This window comes from Varanus komodoensis, unplaced genomic scaffold (genome assembly GCF_004798865.1).
Source record: "Varanus komodoensis strain SLA01 unplaced genomic scaffold, ASM479886v1 scaffold1, whole genome shotgun sequence".
In the NCBI taxonomy this organism is placed as follows: Eukaryota; Metazoa; Chordata; class Lepidosauria; order Squamata; family Varanidae; genus Varanus; species Varanus komodoensis.
Window position 1 is genome coordinate 98,177,636 of NW_025335268.1, and position 20,308 is coordinate 98,197,943.

Here is a 20,308-nt window from a genome sequence, read left to right on the forward strand (position 1 = left end):
TTGATAGGGATTGAAGTCCAAGAGATCTGGAGGACATGAAGTTGGGGAAAGCTGGGCTACTCTGCTGGCACCTATCCAGGGTGCTGCCTGGTCCTTTCAACTGGGGATGGTAGGGATTGAGCTTGGGACCTTCTGCATGTAATTCACGTTCCACTGGGCTATTGTAATTCATTCTCCTAAAGAGATGTCACCAGAGGAAGGCTCAAAGGTATGTTATCTTTTATTCTTGATCTTTCCCTCATTAGAATGCTATCAGGAGTAAAGTGTCTCTGTATCACTTGTCCCACGGCAACTGTTAAATCTTTAATAGCTAAATTGATAACTGGTAGCAAGAGATCAAAAGACTAAGTTTCAGAGATGATTTTCTCATTTTGAAGATTTTCCCTCTCTCTCTTTCAAAATATCTCTGACTCTGCAGAACGGCCAACTGTCTTTTGAAAGGTGTCTTCCTTGAATTAACAAGGGTTGTCTTTCATTCTCAGCTTAATGGGAAGGTTTTAGATATATCTTAGTGGCATATCAAGAATTTTTATAACATGTTTTATATACCCTTTTAAATGAAAAATCACATCCTGAATCCCTTACAATAAGTTCAAGTTGATAAAACAGTGCAGATCAGCAGATCACATAAACTCATGTAGCTTTCAGAACAGATGATCTAGCTGTTAAGGTTGCATGCATGGACAGTTATTGTGGTTTTTAAGTTAAATTTTGGCTTGGAGAATATTGCAAGGGTCGTGGTCTGCTTAATGCACCTAATCCTCCACTCCACCAAAAATTTCATGGGCAGTGTCCATTTCATCAGATGTACTGTTATGGGCAGTGGCTTGAAAGCTTAAACCACAATAAATTTGTTAGTTTTTAAAGCATCACAAGATTTTTGTTGTTGATGTCATAACATAACCCAGTCCCTCTAGCTTCCCCTCTGGAAACTGACGTACCTGCTTTCCTTGCTCCTTGCTGACATTTGGTCTATTGTCTTACTCCCATTGGGTAAGTGTCATGAATGTTGGTTGTGGCATGATTGATGTCTCCTTTCTAATATTTACCTGCAGCTTTGGGCTTTATAAATATTGCATTTGCCAGCTGATGCAATGCAGTTGTTTCTTCTAATGTTATCCTTAGGTAAATTTTGCTCTCATAATGGAATATAGAAAGTTTCAACCCTGGATTGGGCTTCATTCCCCAAACCATTTCTTTAGCAGAAGATTTCTAGATCTCTCATAGTCAGGAGACTTTTTTTCGGACTCATGCTAGTAATTTTGCTGAGCAACTATCTTCAAGACCCTCATTCAGGAAGTCATCTGAAGTATCCTTACTGGACACTCAATAAATTCTCCAAAGAGTCATTTTTGCCACTTATCACAGTAAATATATACTCCTCTTCCACTGTTCTTGAAGAACAGCTTTGTGGCCCCAGGCTGCAAAAAGCTGTTCTGCCCAGACAGACATATGTGGAGTTGTTTGTCAAAGTCTGCCTGGAATGCTGCAAGCTGTTTTGGTCATTCTGCTGCCATGTTTTAAAAATAATGTTATATGCCAGAGAGAAATAAATGAAGTTTTAACAAGAACAATGAGTGACTTCTTTTAATGCAATCAGATATCTATTCATCTCTTACCTCTATGTGTGCATATCCATGTATGCACATAATTGGAGACCAACATTTTTTTCTTATTTGGGAAGATCTTACCCCATAATAAACAGCAAACCTGCTACTGAATAGTATGATGGGTTTTGCTTTGCCAGGAAAAGTAAAAAGTTGCACTTATTATTCCCTAATCTATTATTCTCAACCCACTTTTTTTTCCTTTTGCAACAGACCCAAAGCTGTGTACACAGTCCTGTCCACTCGGTTTTATCTTCACAATAAACCTGTGTAATAGCTCAGGCAGAGAGTCAGAGACAGGCCAAAAGTCACCCAGTAAGCTTCACGACTAAGAAGCTACAATCTGGTTCTCCCATGTCCAAGTCCAACACATTCAAGGCATTCTTGACATGAATGTGACTGTGATGCAACAGCTGAATTTGCCTCAGGACACATATTTTGAGAAATACACAGCTTCTCACTGTGCACATACTGCTAACAAATGGGCAGTTCAATTTGTTAGGACATTTTCAAACAATGAAACTCTTTCATTCTGAAGTTGGTGAAGTTGCCTGCAGGGATATCCTGAGCCCTTGAATCACCTCCCAATACCTCAACATAGGAAAGTGAAAAAGTACGACTTTGTATACAGAGAGGGTTTAATAGCCTTTATAGCAGTTTGTGGTACAAATGTTTTAAGTCTTTGTAGGCCATGGCCAGAATAAAAGGTTCTTCTTACACAATCTGATTTCTATGCCTTAGATAAGATTGTATCTTTACCCCTGCTAAGTCTGTGAAGCAATGGAGACTTGGCCATTGCCTTAGGATTCTGTTCTACAAAAAGACTGATTTACCTTCACTCTCTTGTCCATTGACATACATAGCCACGTACAGGCTTAGGGAGGCCAAAATTGGCTTCCGGAAGGTGTCACATAATTCTCCTTGCTTTCCCCCATCAGCTCTGTGGTACTGCAGCCTTCCTCAGCCCTCTGGGTGTGATGCAGCACTCACCCCGCCTCCCAGCCATTCCCAGCCAGACAAGAAATGCTGCTTTATTGCCTTGCTGATCACAGATCTCTTGCCTCCACACTAACTGGGTTGGGGCAGTGTACTTCCACTGGTCCATTTGCATGTCGTTTTCTCTGTCTTCTACCTGCTACAGTGCAGTTCACCAGAATACATGTAACTGAAGTAATTGCACATGCCGCCCTCTGCCTCCCCCTTTCACCCATTCCACTCTCCTGCTTTGTTCCTCTTATTTCTCTGTGTCTGTTTTAGGTGGGAAGGCCCTTTGAGTGGTGATCCGACAAACTCAAAACTGATAAATGCCACGTATATTGATATTGTTCCATACATTCCCACCTATATAAATGCATGCAAAATATGTCTGTTGGGCTAATCAATAGACATTAAACTATGATTGCCCAAATTAGATTCTATATATTGGTAAAATTATTTTAATAAAACCATAATTGTGAATTGTACCACACAAAGCAAAGAATTTCTGCAGTGATCAACCAACCTCACCTAATGTAAGCTTATCTTCTGAGAATAAGTGATGATTTGTTAAGTTGTGCTTTTGCAAGATGAAGCCATCTGCTCTGCTTGTTTTCCTTTGCTCCATAGCACCAGGGTACCCTACTGGACAGCTCACCATCATTGCCAGCCTTTCAAGAGAAGGCACAAAGTTTGCATGTTCAGAGGGTTGCTAAGCATTTGAATTCATTGATTCATTAATGATTAACTCTGCTTTTCCCTTCCGGATTCTTTATCTGGTTTACTGTAAATTCTCTTCATCTACCCACAACCTACTTTGCATTGATGTGGTTAACTACATTCTGTAAGAAAATGATTGCTTTGCATTCTAGCTTGTTACTGACAAGTTCAGACAGCAAAGCTTGCATGCATAGTACCACCCAAACACTTTGTCTAATATGTATAATATATCTTTTGTTTTGGAAAAGAATGCATGAGCAATGAACCCATGGCAGCTAGGAGCAAAAGGATTCTCGCTGCTTGTACTGTGCTAGGCTACTTGGCTTTATTCTAAATGAAGCTGACACAGTGATTGCAGTTCTGAATGGCCTTTACCTCAGCAAACAGGAATGACCCTTCTGCAGCCATGGGAACGATGGATATATGCAAATACCCTCCTCACCTTCAAGTTACTATTTTAGTCAGATGTCCCATAAGGCCCCAAGACAATCTTTGTCTGTTTTGTGATCTCTGTGCCAGTACGCTACAACAGCTCTGAATCTGACTATTCTCTGAGTGCTCTTGAATACCCTTGGAGTGCTCTGGCAACACTTGGGACCTTCTTCATGGAACTCACAATGCACTAAGAGGAGTAGTTCACATGACATGGGTTTTTTTAAACATTGTTGCTCCACTGCATTGTTCAAACCTGATGTGGAATTTCAGTGTGTACATTTGGGATTTAGAAACCACGTGCAGAAACAACGGTGTGTTCTATGGTTTCTTGGTACCGCAATGTCTGGTTGTGTCATCTGCACCTGGCAAATGCAACCCATGTGGTATGAAGGCCTGATCCTGAAAGCTGCTTGGTAAGAGAGGTCCCTTGGCACTCTTGCCAAGTGGCCATCTGCTAGCACCACTGACAGCTGCCATTTTGTACAGCTGTCAGAGGCATCCCTGCTCTGCCTAAAGATCTTCTTTGGGGCAGGAGTGGACAATCAACTGGGTGGTGCAGTGAAAAGGAAAAAGCACACAAGTGTGAGGGGTGAGGATCAGCTGGATGGTGGTGCTCATTTGGGACCTCAGCTGTTCGGCCTAGAGGGGCTTTCCCCCGGGCCGCATAGGGAGAGGCATAGAAGGGGAATTAACTGACTGCTCCTGCTCCTGTCCTCATAACTGCCCCACTGATTCCTCTCTTTTTCCTGAGCTGGGATTAGGCCCCCCACGCCAACCATCCCCTCTGGAGAAGGACGCGAGGGTGCCTTCTGTCTGTTCTGCTGTGCTTCAATGTGTGAACCAATGTGGCTTGTAATCATGGCTGTCAAAGAGAGGAGCCTCATGCTTTCCTGCAGTGTCTCCTGGGATATTGTTGGGAGCAAGAAGGATGGATGTTCTGGGCAATCATTCCCACGGACAGCTGGCTGCACTGCAGATGATTTGGAACTGGAATGTGAAACATATTTAGTGAGATTGGGGAGGGTGGGCTAGGTCAAGATTCTGAGATGTAGCAGGCAGAAGTAGTTATCTCAAGGCCAGGAGCTTCACTGAGCCAGGCAGTTCCTGGGAATGACCAAGATGTACAGCCAGTGTGAAAGGTCTCCAAGGATGAAGAATTCTTGAATGCAGGCCAGGCCCCCTGCTCTCAACCCCATGGTGGGGTGTCAGCAGAGATGGGAGACCTGATTGAATGAGCTTTGCAAGGAGAGGAGGTGTGCTCACCTTCAGTGAACCCCTCCTGAGGATATGGGGCCCAGGGATGTTCGTAAGGAGAGTTCCTGGAAGTAAACACTAGATTAGGTTGAACAAACTACTCTATGCATGCTCAGAGGTCCATTTTGTGTGATTTGTATTCAGGAGCAATAAAGTAAGTTTGCAGGGAAAACAGTTGTGGCTGGTGATTGCTCAAAGGAGGAACTTTGGCTCGCAATGTATATTGCCTTGAGGACTGAGAGGGAAGGAGATGATGGGAGAGAGGAAAATTACCAGCATGAGCCTGCTTGTCAGACACAGAAACATAGAAACAGAGCGAGTCAGAAGGGGTCTCCCGGACCATCTAGTCTGACCTCTGGCACCAGCAGGCCCCACTCACGACATGCCCACCATGTGCACGTCCAGCCTATCCTTGAACACCCACACTGATGGGGCCTCAACAACCTCTCGTGGAAGCCCATTCTGCACCCTTGGGATCCTGACTGTCAGGAAGTGCTTCCTGGCGTCCAAACGAAACCTTGGCTCCCTGAGCTTTGCTCCGTTGGAGCACGTCCTGCCTTCCTCTGCAGGGGAGAACAGGTCTCTACCCATCTCCGTGTGACATCCCCTCACATACCTGCATGTCGCCAACATATCCCCCCTGAGTCTCCTCTTCTCCAGGCTGAAGAGACCCAGTTCCCTCAGTCTCGCCTCATACCCAATCCCCTGCAAACTGGCCACCAACCTTGTGGCCCTACGCTGCACTGACTCCAACCTGGCTATATCCTTTCTGTAATGAGGGGCCCAAAACTGAGCACAATACTCCAGTTGCAGGCACACCAGAGTCGTGTAGAGTGGTAGTAATACCTCTCTTGATCTAGAAGCCACACTTCTGGCTATGCAACCAAGGGTGGCATTCGCCCTCTTGACCACCGCATCACATGACTCATGTTTAGCCTGCAGCCAACCAGCACCCCAAGGTCCCTTCCACAAGTGCTGCTCTCCAGCCACTTGTCACCTAACCTGTACTTATGACAGCTATTCCTGTGCCCCAAGTGCAAGACTTTGCACTTATCCACATTGAACGCCATCCTGTTGTCTCCTGCCCACTTCCATAGTCTGTCCAGATCCTTTTGGATCTGGAGTACCTGCTCCTCAGTTGTGGCCACTGCTCCAGTTTTAGTGTCGTCTGCGAATTTGATCAGCAGACTGTTCACCCCTTCTTCCATGTCATTAATGAAAAGATTAAACAGGATTGGCCCCAGGACAGAGCCCTGGGGGACCCCGCTTGTCACTGGCCGCCATCCCGATGATTCCCCACTAATGGTTACCTTCTGCTTTCGGTCAGTCAACCATGCCCTAATCCACCGGACAGTGCTTTGGCGTATCCCAAAACTCCTCAGTTTCTCCACCAGGATATCATGGGGCACTTTGTCAAAGGCCTTGCTGAAATCCAGGTATACCACATCCACTGCATCCCCTCATCAAAGTAAAAAACATCACAGTAAAAAAAAAAACAGACACATCAAAGTAAAAAACTGTGGTAATTATGCAATGTTGCTTGAAGTGATGTGTGAACCTATCATGGTTATCCAGGACTCACCTGGCATACCACTCCATCTTCAGAGTCCACTGTAAACTTTTGCCTCCGATTTGGGGCCAAATGACCATTGTTAGGTCCAACATTTTCCTCTTTTGGTCACACTGCCTTCCTGTTCTGAGTGTCCAGACAGATTTGATGCTTTGTCTTCCCAGCTGGAGCTTCTGTTTCTCATAAGGGATGCTTCGGGGTGGGGACCTTCACCACATGTGCACAGCCACATTTATGCATCCTAGGGTTTTGGTAGCTTTCCCCTTTGACCCACCCCATGCCACTGGAACTTGAATTATTCCTGCTGTGAATAGGCCCCCAAAGACCAGTCTGCCATTTTCCTATTGCTCTTCCCTTCCTTATTGGAAGAAGCCTATAAGCCAGCTTCTGCATTCTCTTAATCATTAAGAATGGTCTCCAAGTCTAGTGTCAGGGGTTGGTATTCTAATCGTTCTTTCCTTTTGTAAAAATCTGTAGGCAGGATAGAAATCTAATAAACAAACAAACAAACAAACTTGATCAGTGCATCAATTTTCCTGTGTTGGTCTAATTCAGTGTATAATCTGAATGAATTATATCCACACTATACCTGTCGAAAAGATCACTACACTTCTGGGTTTGAGTGTATGTGCATATGTGAGTTCATATGCACATGTGAAAGGGTATTTATATTGTATTTTATTCTATTATGTTTTATGGTTTTAGTTACTATTGTCATCTATTTTTATCTGTATTTTCTATTTTTCTATGATTTTGCTATGAGCCACTCAGAGAGCCTTCTGGCCATGGTGCTGCATACAAATGCAATAATGAATGAATGAATGAATGAATGAATGAATGAATGGGATATCTTGCCACCAAGCTGCTGTGCAGCTTGTTGCATGAAGCCTGATCACTTTGAGTTGATAGCACAGGCAAAGAAAACTGTTCTATATGAAAACAGACTACTGGTTGAGGAAGGCTGGTCTACACTGACAGACAGCAACTCTTCATGGTTTCAGTAGGAGTCTTCTCTAGTTCTAGCTGGTGAAGCCAGTTATTGCAGCTGTAACTGGTTGCATGCAATGAATCTGTTTGTCAGTCAGCTATGGTTCTGCCTCAAACAAGTTTGCACTGGGGGCAGCACAATTGAACTCTGGGAACAGGAGTATGGGCCAGAGTCAAAATACACATATAAATGATCCAAAAGCTTAACCAGAGCTCCAGATGGTCAAGCAATTTCACTGCACTGCCCTGAAGCAGATTTTGTATGAAACCTCCCTTATGATTCCTTATCTGGTCTTAAAAAAAAAAATAGTGAGGCAGATTTCATAGGTTCCTTTGAATCTTTTAACACTGTTGAGATATTTAAGGAGATTTCCCATAGCCTTAAAGCAAAATACTCTGGCAGCAGTTGTCCTACTGTAACTTAAAATGGAGTACGTTCACTTTCTACCTTTCATGTATGTACTTGAAAGTCAATTCATTCATGTGCATGCAAAGGAGCCAAGTGCTTAGGTGCAGTTTGCTTTTTGGTTTTCCTAGTTGTACCTTCCAAACTTTATAAAGCAAAAAAACACAAACACAAAAACAAAAACCCACTGCTCAGTTTTGGAGTGTGGTTCTTGTTCATTCATTTTCTTTCCCTTTTGCCCATAGCTACCTAGTTTGTTCATTTGCACAATGTCATTCCACGTAAACTTCAAACGTCTACATATGTTTGCAAAGTTGTGCTGTGCTTCAAACAGTCACTACTAAATGAATGATGAATGATGACTGGCACAGCATTTTATGTCATCCTTTAGGTCATGAGGCTCATGGCTTATCCTTGACATTTCATTTGATGGTTTTCAACAAGTTTTTCTATAAAAACTGCAGCTCTGTTCCTCTTTCCTCCCTTTCTGCCTCAGATTCCATAGGTGGACCCTTTCCTGCTTCCTCTCACCGATGTCACCACAAGCAAAAGCACTGTCTGCCCATCCCACAGTGTGGAGCCCTGTCAATCAGCCCACTGCTATTCCACCCCCACACCAAGGGGTCACAGATCATAATGGACACCACGCAGAAGGCGGTGAAGCGCCAGGCAAGCTTCTGCAATGCCATCACCTTCAGCAACAGGCCCATTGTCATCTATGAACAAGTCAGGCTCAAGGTGAGTCAACGCCGGTTTCATTTGTGAAAACCACATTTGTTGTGGTAGACCTAAACCTTGACAATGTCTTGCTACACATTTATATTGAGGGGTGCTTCATAGGCTGAAGAAATATCCTTTATGCTAAAATTCACCAGATGTAGAACTTGAATTAAATATCAGACTTTTGTCACGGGTGACATTCCATGCCCTCTTAAAAGCCTGAAATAAAATAGCACCAGAATATAAACCCCCATGATCAGAGGATAAGCACTGAAGTCCACTACATGATTTCACTACTTTGAACCTTTCCCCTTGTTCCATATAATTCAATGAAAATCATTTGTTTCAGAGTAAATCCTGTGTTGTTAATATTGCTCGACGTAATTTGTGACTGCCCCCTTATTGCTATGGAGTTTACCTATGTAGGTGATCACAGCAATACCATCTCCCCATTCCTGAAATCCTAAATATCCAAGCACCAAACTAGCTGCATGCTGGAATACTTAGAAAAGAACTCCCCATTGGTGCAAATGAGATCCCCTCTTCAAGCATTCCAGCTGCACAGTGATGTGTAATCTTGGTTCCAGTTGCTCTGGGGAAGGAGAAGAGAAGCTTCTACATTTTTCCAGGAAGGATAATCTCCCCCGTGTGCCTCTGATTTATTATGAATAAAAGAAAATCTGTACTTCTATGCTACATATCAAGCAAATGCCTAGTTTGGCCATGAGAAATACATTGCCTTGCAGAGTTAAGAAATACATTACCATCCCTACCCTGCTCCAGTGAGCCAAAACCAAAATTGCTTTTGGAGAACTTGAGGATTTTCTATTAGCATCAGATAGATAGGTGTTTTAGGGACTTTCTCTGAAATACAATCCCTCAAATAACGAAGAATTGTCTAACTGCCTCTCCTATCTGTCCAGTGTCTGTTCCAAGGCATATACCAATAGCCAAATGCAACTGCCTTAGCATCTGATTGCTTGCTCTGAGAAGACCCAGTGTAAAAAACCAGAAAAGTTTAGTCTGCTTGTCCGAAGACAGACCTCTTGCTTTTATTAAGGATGTAAAACAACTGAGAAGAGCTGCTTCTTTCCTAATGGCATTGCCAGAGCCGATGCTAGAGTTTATAAGGCAGACATAAAAAGATGCTGCAGAGAAGTTAAATCACTATTATGATTTAACATTAGCCATGCATGTTTTGTCTTTGAATTGGTTAAATTGGAAATCAGTATTATGGGATGTCATCTTTAGGTAAAATTTGTTGGTTCTACATTCTTAGTTTTTTTCTGATCTATGCTTAACTTGTCCACTTATATTTTTGTAATACATTGGATTTTTTTCTCTTTGATATAGTATGATGACCTGGGGTTATAAAAAAAAAAATGAGCTGGGAATGCCCACTGTGACAGAATGCTTGGGCACATGTTCTCTTTGGATGCTGCCTCTTCTTGTCTCACCCAGGTCCAGCATGATGTTGCTTTTAAGTATTAATAGCTGCAGAGTCTTGTGTTCTGTGTTAGTTGATCATTTACTGGGCAACTTGTATGGTTAGTGTGAAGATAAGAGGGAGTATAAAACTTATACTGACAAAGCAGCTTTTGCATCCTGTGCAAGAGCTCCTGAGGATTTGCAACCAAATTGCTAAATAACCTGCTTTTTTAAAGGGTTTTTTTAAAGTGTTGAATGAGTCTATTGCTTTAACGCTTGGAACAGCGGGCTCAATTTATTGTATTTTGCTGCAGCCAAAAGGAGACTGTGGTAGTCAATCTGACAAGTAAAGCAGAGGCAAATGTGGTCTTTACGAGCATAAGAGACTTGCTAAACATAGCCATTTGGCATACCTTTCAAGAATTGAGTTGATTTACTAGAAGCCTTTTGAGCATTTGCAAGGATAAGGGTGGGGAACCAAAATTAGTTTAATATGGTTATTTGCCCATGTCATTTCCCTGTTGTTTGTTCATTGTTTCTCAACCTGTGGAAAGTTCAGGTTTTAAAGAGCATAGGTGCAGAATGTGTTTCCACCTGATAACCAAATTCCATTGGAGAAGCTTGGATTTGTGGGGGTATTCCAGTAGAGGGTGGATCTGACAACAAAATGAGCAGGGCCAAAATATCCAGTACATGCATGCTGTAATGCTAAACGCTTATTGCCGGGAACTATGCCTTAGAATAGGGGTGGGCAATTAATTTTCCTATGGGGCCACATGAGGAACTTTGACAGTTGTTAAGGACCGGACCAATACACTTACAGCTCTGCTCAATATATATCTCTATAAAAACAGTAAATGAAACATTACAATGATACAATGAAAATGTGGAGTACAGAACAACACTATTTAATGAATATTCACAAAAACATTAACATTAACATTACATGAAAAGCAATAAATTCAAATCAATTTGGCAGATCCTTCAAAATAAAAGCAGTGCAGTTGTATTGCTTGCATCTATATTACGACGATATATATTTGCATTGACTTTTAAATTGCCAGTGACCTCATGCAGGCCAGTCAGGGTCAGCCATCGGGCTGGATGTGGCCCGCGGGCAATACAATGCCCAGGTCTGCCTTAGAACATGCACTGGAACCTTTTAAAATAGGGAAATAGCTACACAAAGGCTTGGAAAACATCAAATGGCCAATGGTTGGGGAAAAGGGAGTGGATCTGGTCACATGGGCCAGACAAAGTCTACAGGCTTGAAGTTTTGCATCCTATTTTAAAGAATGGGACAGCAAGTTAAATCACTCCAACATATACCGTTCTTTGTGCTTCTCTTCTATTATTTTGAGGATCTTATTCCTTCCTCCTGTTTCCTTGCTTCCACAGCCCCTGGCATTTCCTGTTGCCCCGATTACAGGGAGAAAGGAATGGAATTGGGCACATAAAAGAACTGATTTTGGCATAAGGACTGCAGGAGCCAAGAGAGAACCTCCAGGGGCTCAATCTGGCTGCCAAAAACATGAGCAGCAGCAAGTACCTTTTCCTCTTGGCTGCTATAATTTCTGCTTCCATGGCTGAGGCCAGATGCAGCTGGGGCACATGCATTTAGCAACCCAGGCTCGGTGTGTGCACTGAAATTTTAGGCTCTCCTCTCCTTGTTCTCCTTTCCCTACTGGACATGTGCTGTTTGAGCAAATATGCCTTATTTATTTATTTATTATTTATTTATTAAATCATTTTTATGCCGCCCCATTCGCCGAAGCCTCGGGGCAGCTTACAACAACAAATTAAAATAACATTTTAAAATATATACATTAAAATACAAATATATAATATAAAACATACAATATAAAACAAGCCGCCCTGGCCAAATAAAATTCAATAATATTAACATTTAAAATACTGCTTAAATAAAAGTCTTCGCCTGGCGCCGAAAAACAAATAACGACGGCGCCAGGCGGACCTCTCTGGGGACCTCTCTGACTAAAGTTGGTAAGGCAGTGAGTGTCTTTTGTATCAGGAGCATTTGCTCCCCAACTCATGGACAGCTACCTGAATGCAGTGGGAATATTTGTATGGGGATGGCCCTGCTTGTCATGCGGGGATGGAGAAGTAGATTTCCCCCCCCTCTTTTTTCATTGCTGGGCAGTTATGGGATTGATTTTATAAGACAGCAAACTTAGCACATTTTCCTAAGAGAAGATCCCATCACACTAAACAGGACTTACTCCTGAACAAGCATTCGTAGATTCTCACTCTGATGCTGTTATTTGCTTCTGCTGTAGCAATAACCATTATTGTTTACAAGGATATGGTGTTACATTAAAGGTCATGTGGAACCCTAATTTCAATGGCACCTTTAACTTGTTGTGAAAGAGCCAAGCTTCAGCAATGATAAATGGCCCTAGAGCAGATCCTACCAAAAAGAAATTAATCAATGTGATGGTCCCAGTTGGACTGAACACAATTTCTTGTATATCTTTATTGTGTTCACTGTTTACTTTTGTTGCTAAACATTGCTGCCATCTGGAGAAGCTCTAGATCAAAAAATTGATACACTCTTGCTCCTGTCATCAAAACTTACTGCCAGTCCCAGATTACAATGCTTATTTTCTTTATTAAACTCTCATGCATCATCATTATGTGTCTATTTCTGCAGACTGCAAGACTTCTTAAAATACTTCTCACTTAATCTGCGGTCAGCTTTTTGGTATTGGTTTAGAAGAATGGGTTTTAATTTTTCATTTGTGAAAAGGGTAACTCAGGGCATAACTTTATGAAGACTGAGACCAAAAAATGGCCTATAACTCCCGCATGCCTCTCCCAGCATAGCTAACAGCTGTATGTTTAGCAAGACATTTGAAAGGCAGAACCTATATGTCTTGTGTATCCATAACAGCAAGAAAACACTTCAGTGCTCACAGAACAGTCCAACCATGTTATCAGGAAGTTGTGGGTGAACCTGGAGTCAGAAAAGCTAATGGCTGAATGACCTATCCTTGTTTGTTGCAGTGATCATGGGAATTTCTGCTGGCTGTATCTCTGTGAAGGTCTATGCAGGAACAGTCAAAACAGAACACAGAAAAAGTGAATTGTATGAACTGGTTTCAAAGAACACTGAATCCCTAAGAAATTGTCGCTGAATATCACTGTGTAGATTGAAGAATCCACACAGTGTATTGCTATTTGGCACCACTTCCTCATTCCTCTCATACTGTACTCAGAGCAATCAGTAAGTTCTTTCTACAACTTCCATTCTCACAACACATTCTTAACCAGTAGGTTCACATAACTTGCACTGGACCAGATCTCTAACTTCCTCCTTCTCATATATGCAAACCTTTCTCCATCATCGCAATGACTAATGCATCACATACCTTTATTCTCCATCATCTACACACACTGAATAAAAAAAAATGCAAGGTGAATGTACTGATTCTGTTGCTGTTTCCCCCTTTAGATCACAAAGAAGCAGTGCTGTTGGAGCGGGGCTCTTCGACTTGGATTTACCTCTAAGGATCCCTCTAGGATTAACCCAGAAACCCTGCCCAAGTATGCATGTCCAGACCTAGTTTCTCAGAGTGGATTCTGGGCCAAGGCCCTCCCAGAAGAGTTTGCAAATGAAGGAAACATCATAGCATTCTGGGTGGACAAAAAGGGACGTGTATTTTATCGGGTTAATGACTCTGCTGCCATGTTATTCTTCAGTGGGGTAAGGACCACTGAACCACTGTGGGCTTTGATTGATGTCTATGGACTCACACGTGGAGTGCAACTACTAGGTAGGTGCAGATTTGAAAATGTGGGCTTGGTGGGTTTGGTGTGGGAAACTGCAATAGTGCACTGCCCATAGAATTCTTCTCTTCTTCGTGTGTCTTACCTGAATTAGTCAACATCATTCACCTGGCCTAGCAAAGGAATCTGAATTTACTATTTCTGGTGATGTCACTTCCCAAAATGATATAACTGGAAAGAGAAGGGTTGTACATATTGCACATACCATTCAATAGCAAAAATACTTGTGGCATCTTAAGGGCTAACAGATGTCGTGCGGCAAATGGACTAGAGTCTTCTTTATCATTCATGGGAAGGTGTGTGTGTGTCATGCCTCAACAGACTTAGGCAGCCAACCACTCGCTTACCTCAAGCATGATGTGGTGTTGCCAGTTGACCCATGCTATGGAGGAAGCTTCCTTTCTGGTCAGAGTCTTTGTCCATCTGGCCTAGTGCACGTTGCTTCGGGTGCTGGTGCTTCTCCAGTGTTTCAAGCTGAAGAAATCCATATTTCTGATTGCCGAACCCCTTTAAGCAGAGGTGCACGACTGAACCTAGGCCCTTCTCTATTCAAAGCTTGTGTTCTACCTTTCAATGACAACACATCTGTTAATCTTTAAGGCGCTACAAGATTTTGTGCTGGTTTTGCTGCCATGGACTAACCCAGCTACCCTTCTGGAGACAGTGCAACATGATCTTTAGCTGACTATGTAGTTTTAAACTGATGTGGATGACTGAAAATGGTTCAGTTCATATGCTGGTAATCTAAGCCTTAGTATGTCACCTTCCATCTTTGTTCTTAGATGTGGCTGAGTAAAACTGGCATGCTAAAGAAACTCCTGTAGTTTTTCAGCCAGATTCTGCCTGTATTATGGAATAGAATGTGTTTGTTCTTCAAAAATTCTGCTTGATTCCACCCTTGTGAACTTTACACTTTTGTTCCTGAGGACATGCAAGGCCAAGCAAACACAGTGGGGTTGGAAGTAATAAATTACTACGAAAATAAATATCATTAATAATAAGATTTTTTGTTGTGACAGACTATTGCTGCACATTCTGAAACATGGAATGTACACTGTAAGAGTTCTCTTTTATCTTAGTCATCTCTCTTGCATCTGACATAGGAAAATGTATTTCACAGCCTATGTGTGGCCCTTGCTTTACCTGAAAGGATGGCTAGTGTGTTCTTGTTTGTACTTAAATGAAATTGTTGTTCTTAAAGATATTATGTTATAAAACTGAATGTGTTCCCTAGAGTCTGACCAGTGGTGCATCTATGTCTTGAATCTTGGGGTTGAAGCACATGAGGTAGGAGCCTCCCAAATGACCCCTTGGAGAGAAGCAGGTGATGGCAGGGCAGGGGCAGGCTGGCAAACAGGCTGGCATCACTCCTTTTTGTTTCTTTTTCTCTTTTTAAAGAAACTATAGTCAGGGCAAAGTTGGCCTGAGATGTACATGATTATAGATGCCTATTTTACTATTTTTCCCTTTAAAATATATTGTGCTTATTCCAAAGTATAAGATAAGGTTAATTGTTCATTGTAAGCATATTCAGTGTAAGCAAATATAAAGTGATGCATGGTTAATACACAGTCAAGGAAGCTATTAGGGAGAGCAAAGTTTCCGTCAAAAAATTGCAGTCTTGCCCAAACATCTGAAAGGACCACAAGCTTGCACAAGGAAATGCAGGCAGACAATCAGAGAAGCAAGGAAACAGTTTAAAGAGCATATTGTGAACACCAACAATAAAGACTTCTTTAAACATATCAATATATCAAAAGAAAGGAAGCAGCTAAAGAAGCCGCTGGACCTTTGCACGATAATGGAATTAAAGGAGCACTTAGGTGTGTGTGGGATGGGAGGGGAAGATGAGAAAATTGCAGAGAAGCTGAATGATTTTTTGCATCAGTCTTCACAGCAGAGGATGCAGAGCAGATACCTGTTCCTGAGCTTATGGAAGGAGTCAGAGCAATTAAGGCAGATAGTAGTGACAACAGATGAAATTCTCAACCTTATTGACAAACTGAAAATCATCAAATCACCTGGTCCAGATGGTATCCATCCTCAAGTTCTCAAAGAACTGAAGCATGAAATTTCTGACCCTCCTACCAAAACAAGTCTTTGCACCAGAGAACAGGAGAATGGCTAATGCAATACCATTTTTTTTTTTTTTAAAGGATGGTGGAGGGGTAATTACAGGCCAGTTAGCTTATGTTCTGGGTAAACTGCTTGAAAGCATTTTAGGCACATAGGAAGAATCAGTGGGCACACAGAGAGACAACCTGTGATTAAAAAAAAATCAGCATGGTTTTTGCAAGGGGAAGTCTTGTCTCACTAACCTATTGGGGTTCTTTGAGAATGTCAATAAGCACATGGACAGGTGTGATCCAGTAGGCATTGCTTACTTGGAGTTCCAAAAGGCTAAGCAGTCATGGTATAAAAGCAGAGAGCATCCTCACTAACTGGTTAAAGAACAGAAGAGAGAGGGTGGGGAGAAATGGCAACATCTCCCAATGGAGGCTCACAGAATTACTGGGACCAATGCTTTTCAATCTATTCATTTAGAAGTGGGTAGTGATGATCTGCATTTAGAAGTGGGTAGTGAAATGGCCAAGATTGCTGCTGACACTAAACTTCTTAGGGTAGTTAAAATGAAAAGGGATTGTGATGAGCTCCAAAGGGATCTTTCCAAGCTGGGAGAAAGGGCATCAAAATGGCAAATGCAGTTCCATGTAAGTGTAAGTAATACATGTTGGGGCAAAAACCCCACACTACTTCAGGTAGAGGCTGATGGGATCTGAGCTAGCAATGACTGAGCAAGAATGGGATCTTGGGGTACTGGTGGACAGCTCGATGAAAATGTTGGCACGGTGTGCAGCTGCTGTGAAGAAGGCAAACCTCATGCTAGCCATAAATAGGAGATGGTCAAGGCCACCAATTTGGATGGCTTTAAAAGGCATTCCTGAGGGGGGAGGCTATCCCTCCCAGCTACTAGCCATGCTGGCTGTGCACTCCCTCCTTTACCAGGGCTGGCATGCCTGCATTCACCACTTGTTGAGGAGCTTGGTCAGGCGGAGGCCCAAGCTCCTTGAACCTATCCTGCCTGAGGGATCCTGTAGGAAGCTGGTTTGCCACCGAGTGTATGGCATGCTGGACTAGGTGGACCCTTGGTCTGATCCAGCATGGCTTTTCTTACATTCCTATGTTCTTAAGGTAACATGCTTCACATCAGGGCAGCAGAAGATACATCTGAATTTTGTATTTTTTCGCATCAGAAAGACAGCTCCATTGTATTTCTGTTTCCTAACAATTATATGATTTCAGTGAATTTAAAATGCCCAGCTGCACATGTTTAGAGTATTTTTAAGCATGGGTTGTTTCCCCCCCCTCTAACAAATGAGGAATATAGAAGCAGGTATAAGGCATGGAATGTTACATAATGGGAAGAAAAAGAAATTAATTGTGTGAATTGTGTGTTTCACAACTGAAGGAATACAGATGGCTGGCACCAAAGGACCCCAGAAGATGAGACTAGGGTCTACAGTTACCTAGTTGCAGTGCTGATTCTGAGATAGTGTTTGGTGGATTGTTTTACTGTACAATAAATGCATAGTGTTAGAAATCATTTTAGTGTGCATTAAATCTCATTCCCTGTGAACTGGGAACTTCTGAACACTTTTGATGCAGTCTCAAAAATGAACGTTAAACTATTGAGGTTGGACTGTTTAAAATTCAAGGCCAATTAACACTACAATCTTTTTCACACTTTAAAGATTACATGACTGTGATTTTGTATACGAATTATCCTGTGGAATAATTCAAAACAGAGGTATCACTATGACTTAATGGGAAGATTTGCATATCATAACAACCCATTAGGGTGATCTGCCATAATCAGCTGGATGTTCTGGGAAGCGTTCCAATGAACCAAACGAACAGCTCTGCATTGCCGTAGGGAGGCGGGAAGAGGCCAGTGCCAGCCATTCCCAAGGGCTCCTTGGGGACTTGGGGGTGGCTGGCTCGGGCAACAGTCAGGTTAGTTCAGAAAGAGCAGCAAGGGGTTTCTTGCCTCCCTTGCTAAGCTAGCCATTGGCTAACGGTCTTTATCCATGGTGCAAACAGTCATCCAAGTTCAGAAAAGAAAACATGCAACCATGGTAACAGTTCATTGGTTCTCACTGACTAGGTTCGACTAACCCACACTCCAGGACTTATTGTGGGTTAAGTGCTGGTTGTTGTTGAACCACGAATTACTGTGTTGTCTAAACACAACTGAGCTAAGAAGCATAGATTTTTAGCCTTGAACACAACTGATGGTTTGTTATTTGGTTGTGAACTGTGGCTTGCTTTTGAGTTTTTTATCCTGACCAGATTCAAACAAAACAATATAACCTACATTTCAGCAACAACCCAAGGTTCAAGACCTATACTCAACCCTGGAGTGTAGTTTATTGTGTCATCTGAACCTAGTCAATGTGACTAGTTTGAAAAAAACCCACTCACAGTAGATGACCTGCACTAGGTTTGCTTGAAAAGACAGACAACTATGGTTGTCATATCGTGTGATCCCAGTCAGTACATAGTGAAAAATTCTGCACAAGTGGGTTGCAGTGTATCTGTTGAGCTATTCACAAGACTGCTGGACCATAACTCCATTAGAAAAGATTATATTGTGAAACTTTCATATGTACAGAACAATGGCTTACAGTGCTGATATTCGGATAGAATACCGATGGTAGGAAAGCATTTGGGTTGTACTGGAAAAGCACACTTGGCAAGCTATCTTATTAGATCTATAGCTGTGTTCAGTTTTCTCATAGACAATGCTGCTATTTATATACATTATCAATGCTTAAAATGAGATTCCCAACAGTAATAGTATCATGCTCTGAACATTTATAAGGCTTCATACATTTTTGGTTAAATTTCATTTAAAATCATTATGTTTTTATTTCCAATATGTCCTTTGCTGAGCTCATCAGCAAGATGCTGGAAATGATTTCTGAGACAGAAAAATTTGGGCTCCACTGCCTTGGTTAGTTGGGTAGTGATGCTAAACTTTTATGGAAATTTCTGTCCTTTAAAAATAAATATTAAAATTCCAATCCTCCATAGTTTTGTAACAAGCTTTGACTCCAAAAGCAATATATTTACCTCCTTTCGGTTTCACAAAAAATTAAACTTGTCACTCTTTAAATTGAGAGTGAGTGACAAGAGAATCCTGCAGATATCTTGTCCTTGCCCATTAGTTAAATGCAGCGTAATTAATAGAGTTAAGGTGCAATCCTATGCAAGTTTAGGCAGAAAAATGCACTACAACTCCGAACCTGACTGAGAAAGTTAAAGGTCTTTTGCTATTTAAACTTGCATAGGATTGCGCTCTTAGACACCTGCCACTGGAATTCAGATTCCAGTTCCACTTAGAATGAGCTTATGAAATGGGCATTAATGCTCAGACATTTATTTATAGTGTGTTCCAATTGCCTTTGGCAGGCTTTAATCTTGGCAATTGTGTTGAAGCCTCTTAATCTTGTTCGTTATGTGTCTTGATTCTTCATTATGTGATGTCAAAGCTCAGGTGGCCGTTGACATATTATTCATCATCGTTTTTACACTCACTTCTCTTTTTTGTGCTGCTTTTAATGAAATGCCTTGGACAGGAAAACTCGGGAGGGTCAGAGTACTTGCTCTGGGAACACCCCTTTCTCCTTACATACCAAGGACGAATAATGCCCTTGAAAATACACATTCGGTTCTCACTTCTGTTCTCATTTATTTTGTTAACTCATTGAAAGCTATATCCATGTGCCCAAGAGAAGAAACTTATTCATAAAGACACACTAGAGAGTTACATAATTTATTGCTTCCAGTGTGAATTATAGGGTCATTTTACAGAATTCAATAAAAAAGATGAGTGGAAGGAAGTACTTGGTTTTCCTTTCCATGCATTTCTGGTTCTTATGTGAACAATGGAAATGTCTGCAGCCCAGCGTGTAAATGCATAGTCTACATATACATTTGGACATACTGTTAACTGAGAGTTATAAACTTGATTTCTTGCATGATACCTGGAAGAAGAAGAAAGGAAGGATTACATTTGTTGCTTATATGGAACATATAGTGGATCATAAATAGTTAAAGCCCATCTGGGGCACTAAAGTGCTTGAACTGGCATACAGCTAATGTTAGAAATTGTGAAGGTTTATTAAAACACATTATACTGTGTGTCTTCAAATTCTGGACAATTCTATGGTTCCACTGACATTAATGCATCTACCGTATTTTTCGCTCTATAAGATGCACCTGACCATAAGACACACCTAGTTTTTAGAGGAGGGATCCATGGAAAGCTTCCTGATAATCACAGGCACATTCTCCATCACTTCCCCATGGGCTTCATTGAAAGACGGGTTGCCATTT

At 41.8% G+C, this 20,308-nt stretch overlaps 1 protein-coding gene across 1 annotated transcript in view; it reads left to right on the forward strand.

Annotated features, from left to right (window-relative positions):
• Window positions 1-20,308, forward strand: part of NEURL1 (neuralized E3 ubiquitin protein ligase 1) — a 375,254-nt gene that overhangs the window by 101,388 nt on the left and 253,558 nt on the right. Inside the window, exons 2-3 of the mRNA XM_044438028.1 lie at window positions 8,451-8,692; window positions 13,575-13,896. Coding sequence (XP_044293963.1) covers window positions 8,451-8,692; window positions 13,575-13,896 — 564 coding nt within the window. The remainder of the gene's footprint in view (window positions 1-8,450; window positions 8,693-13,574; window positions 13,897-20,308) is intronic.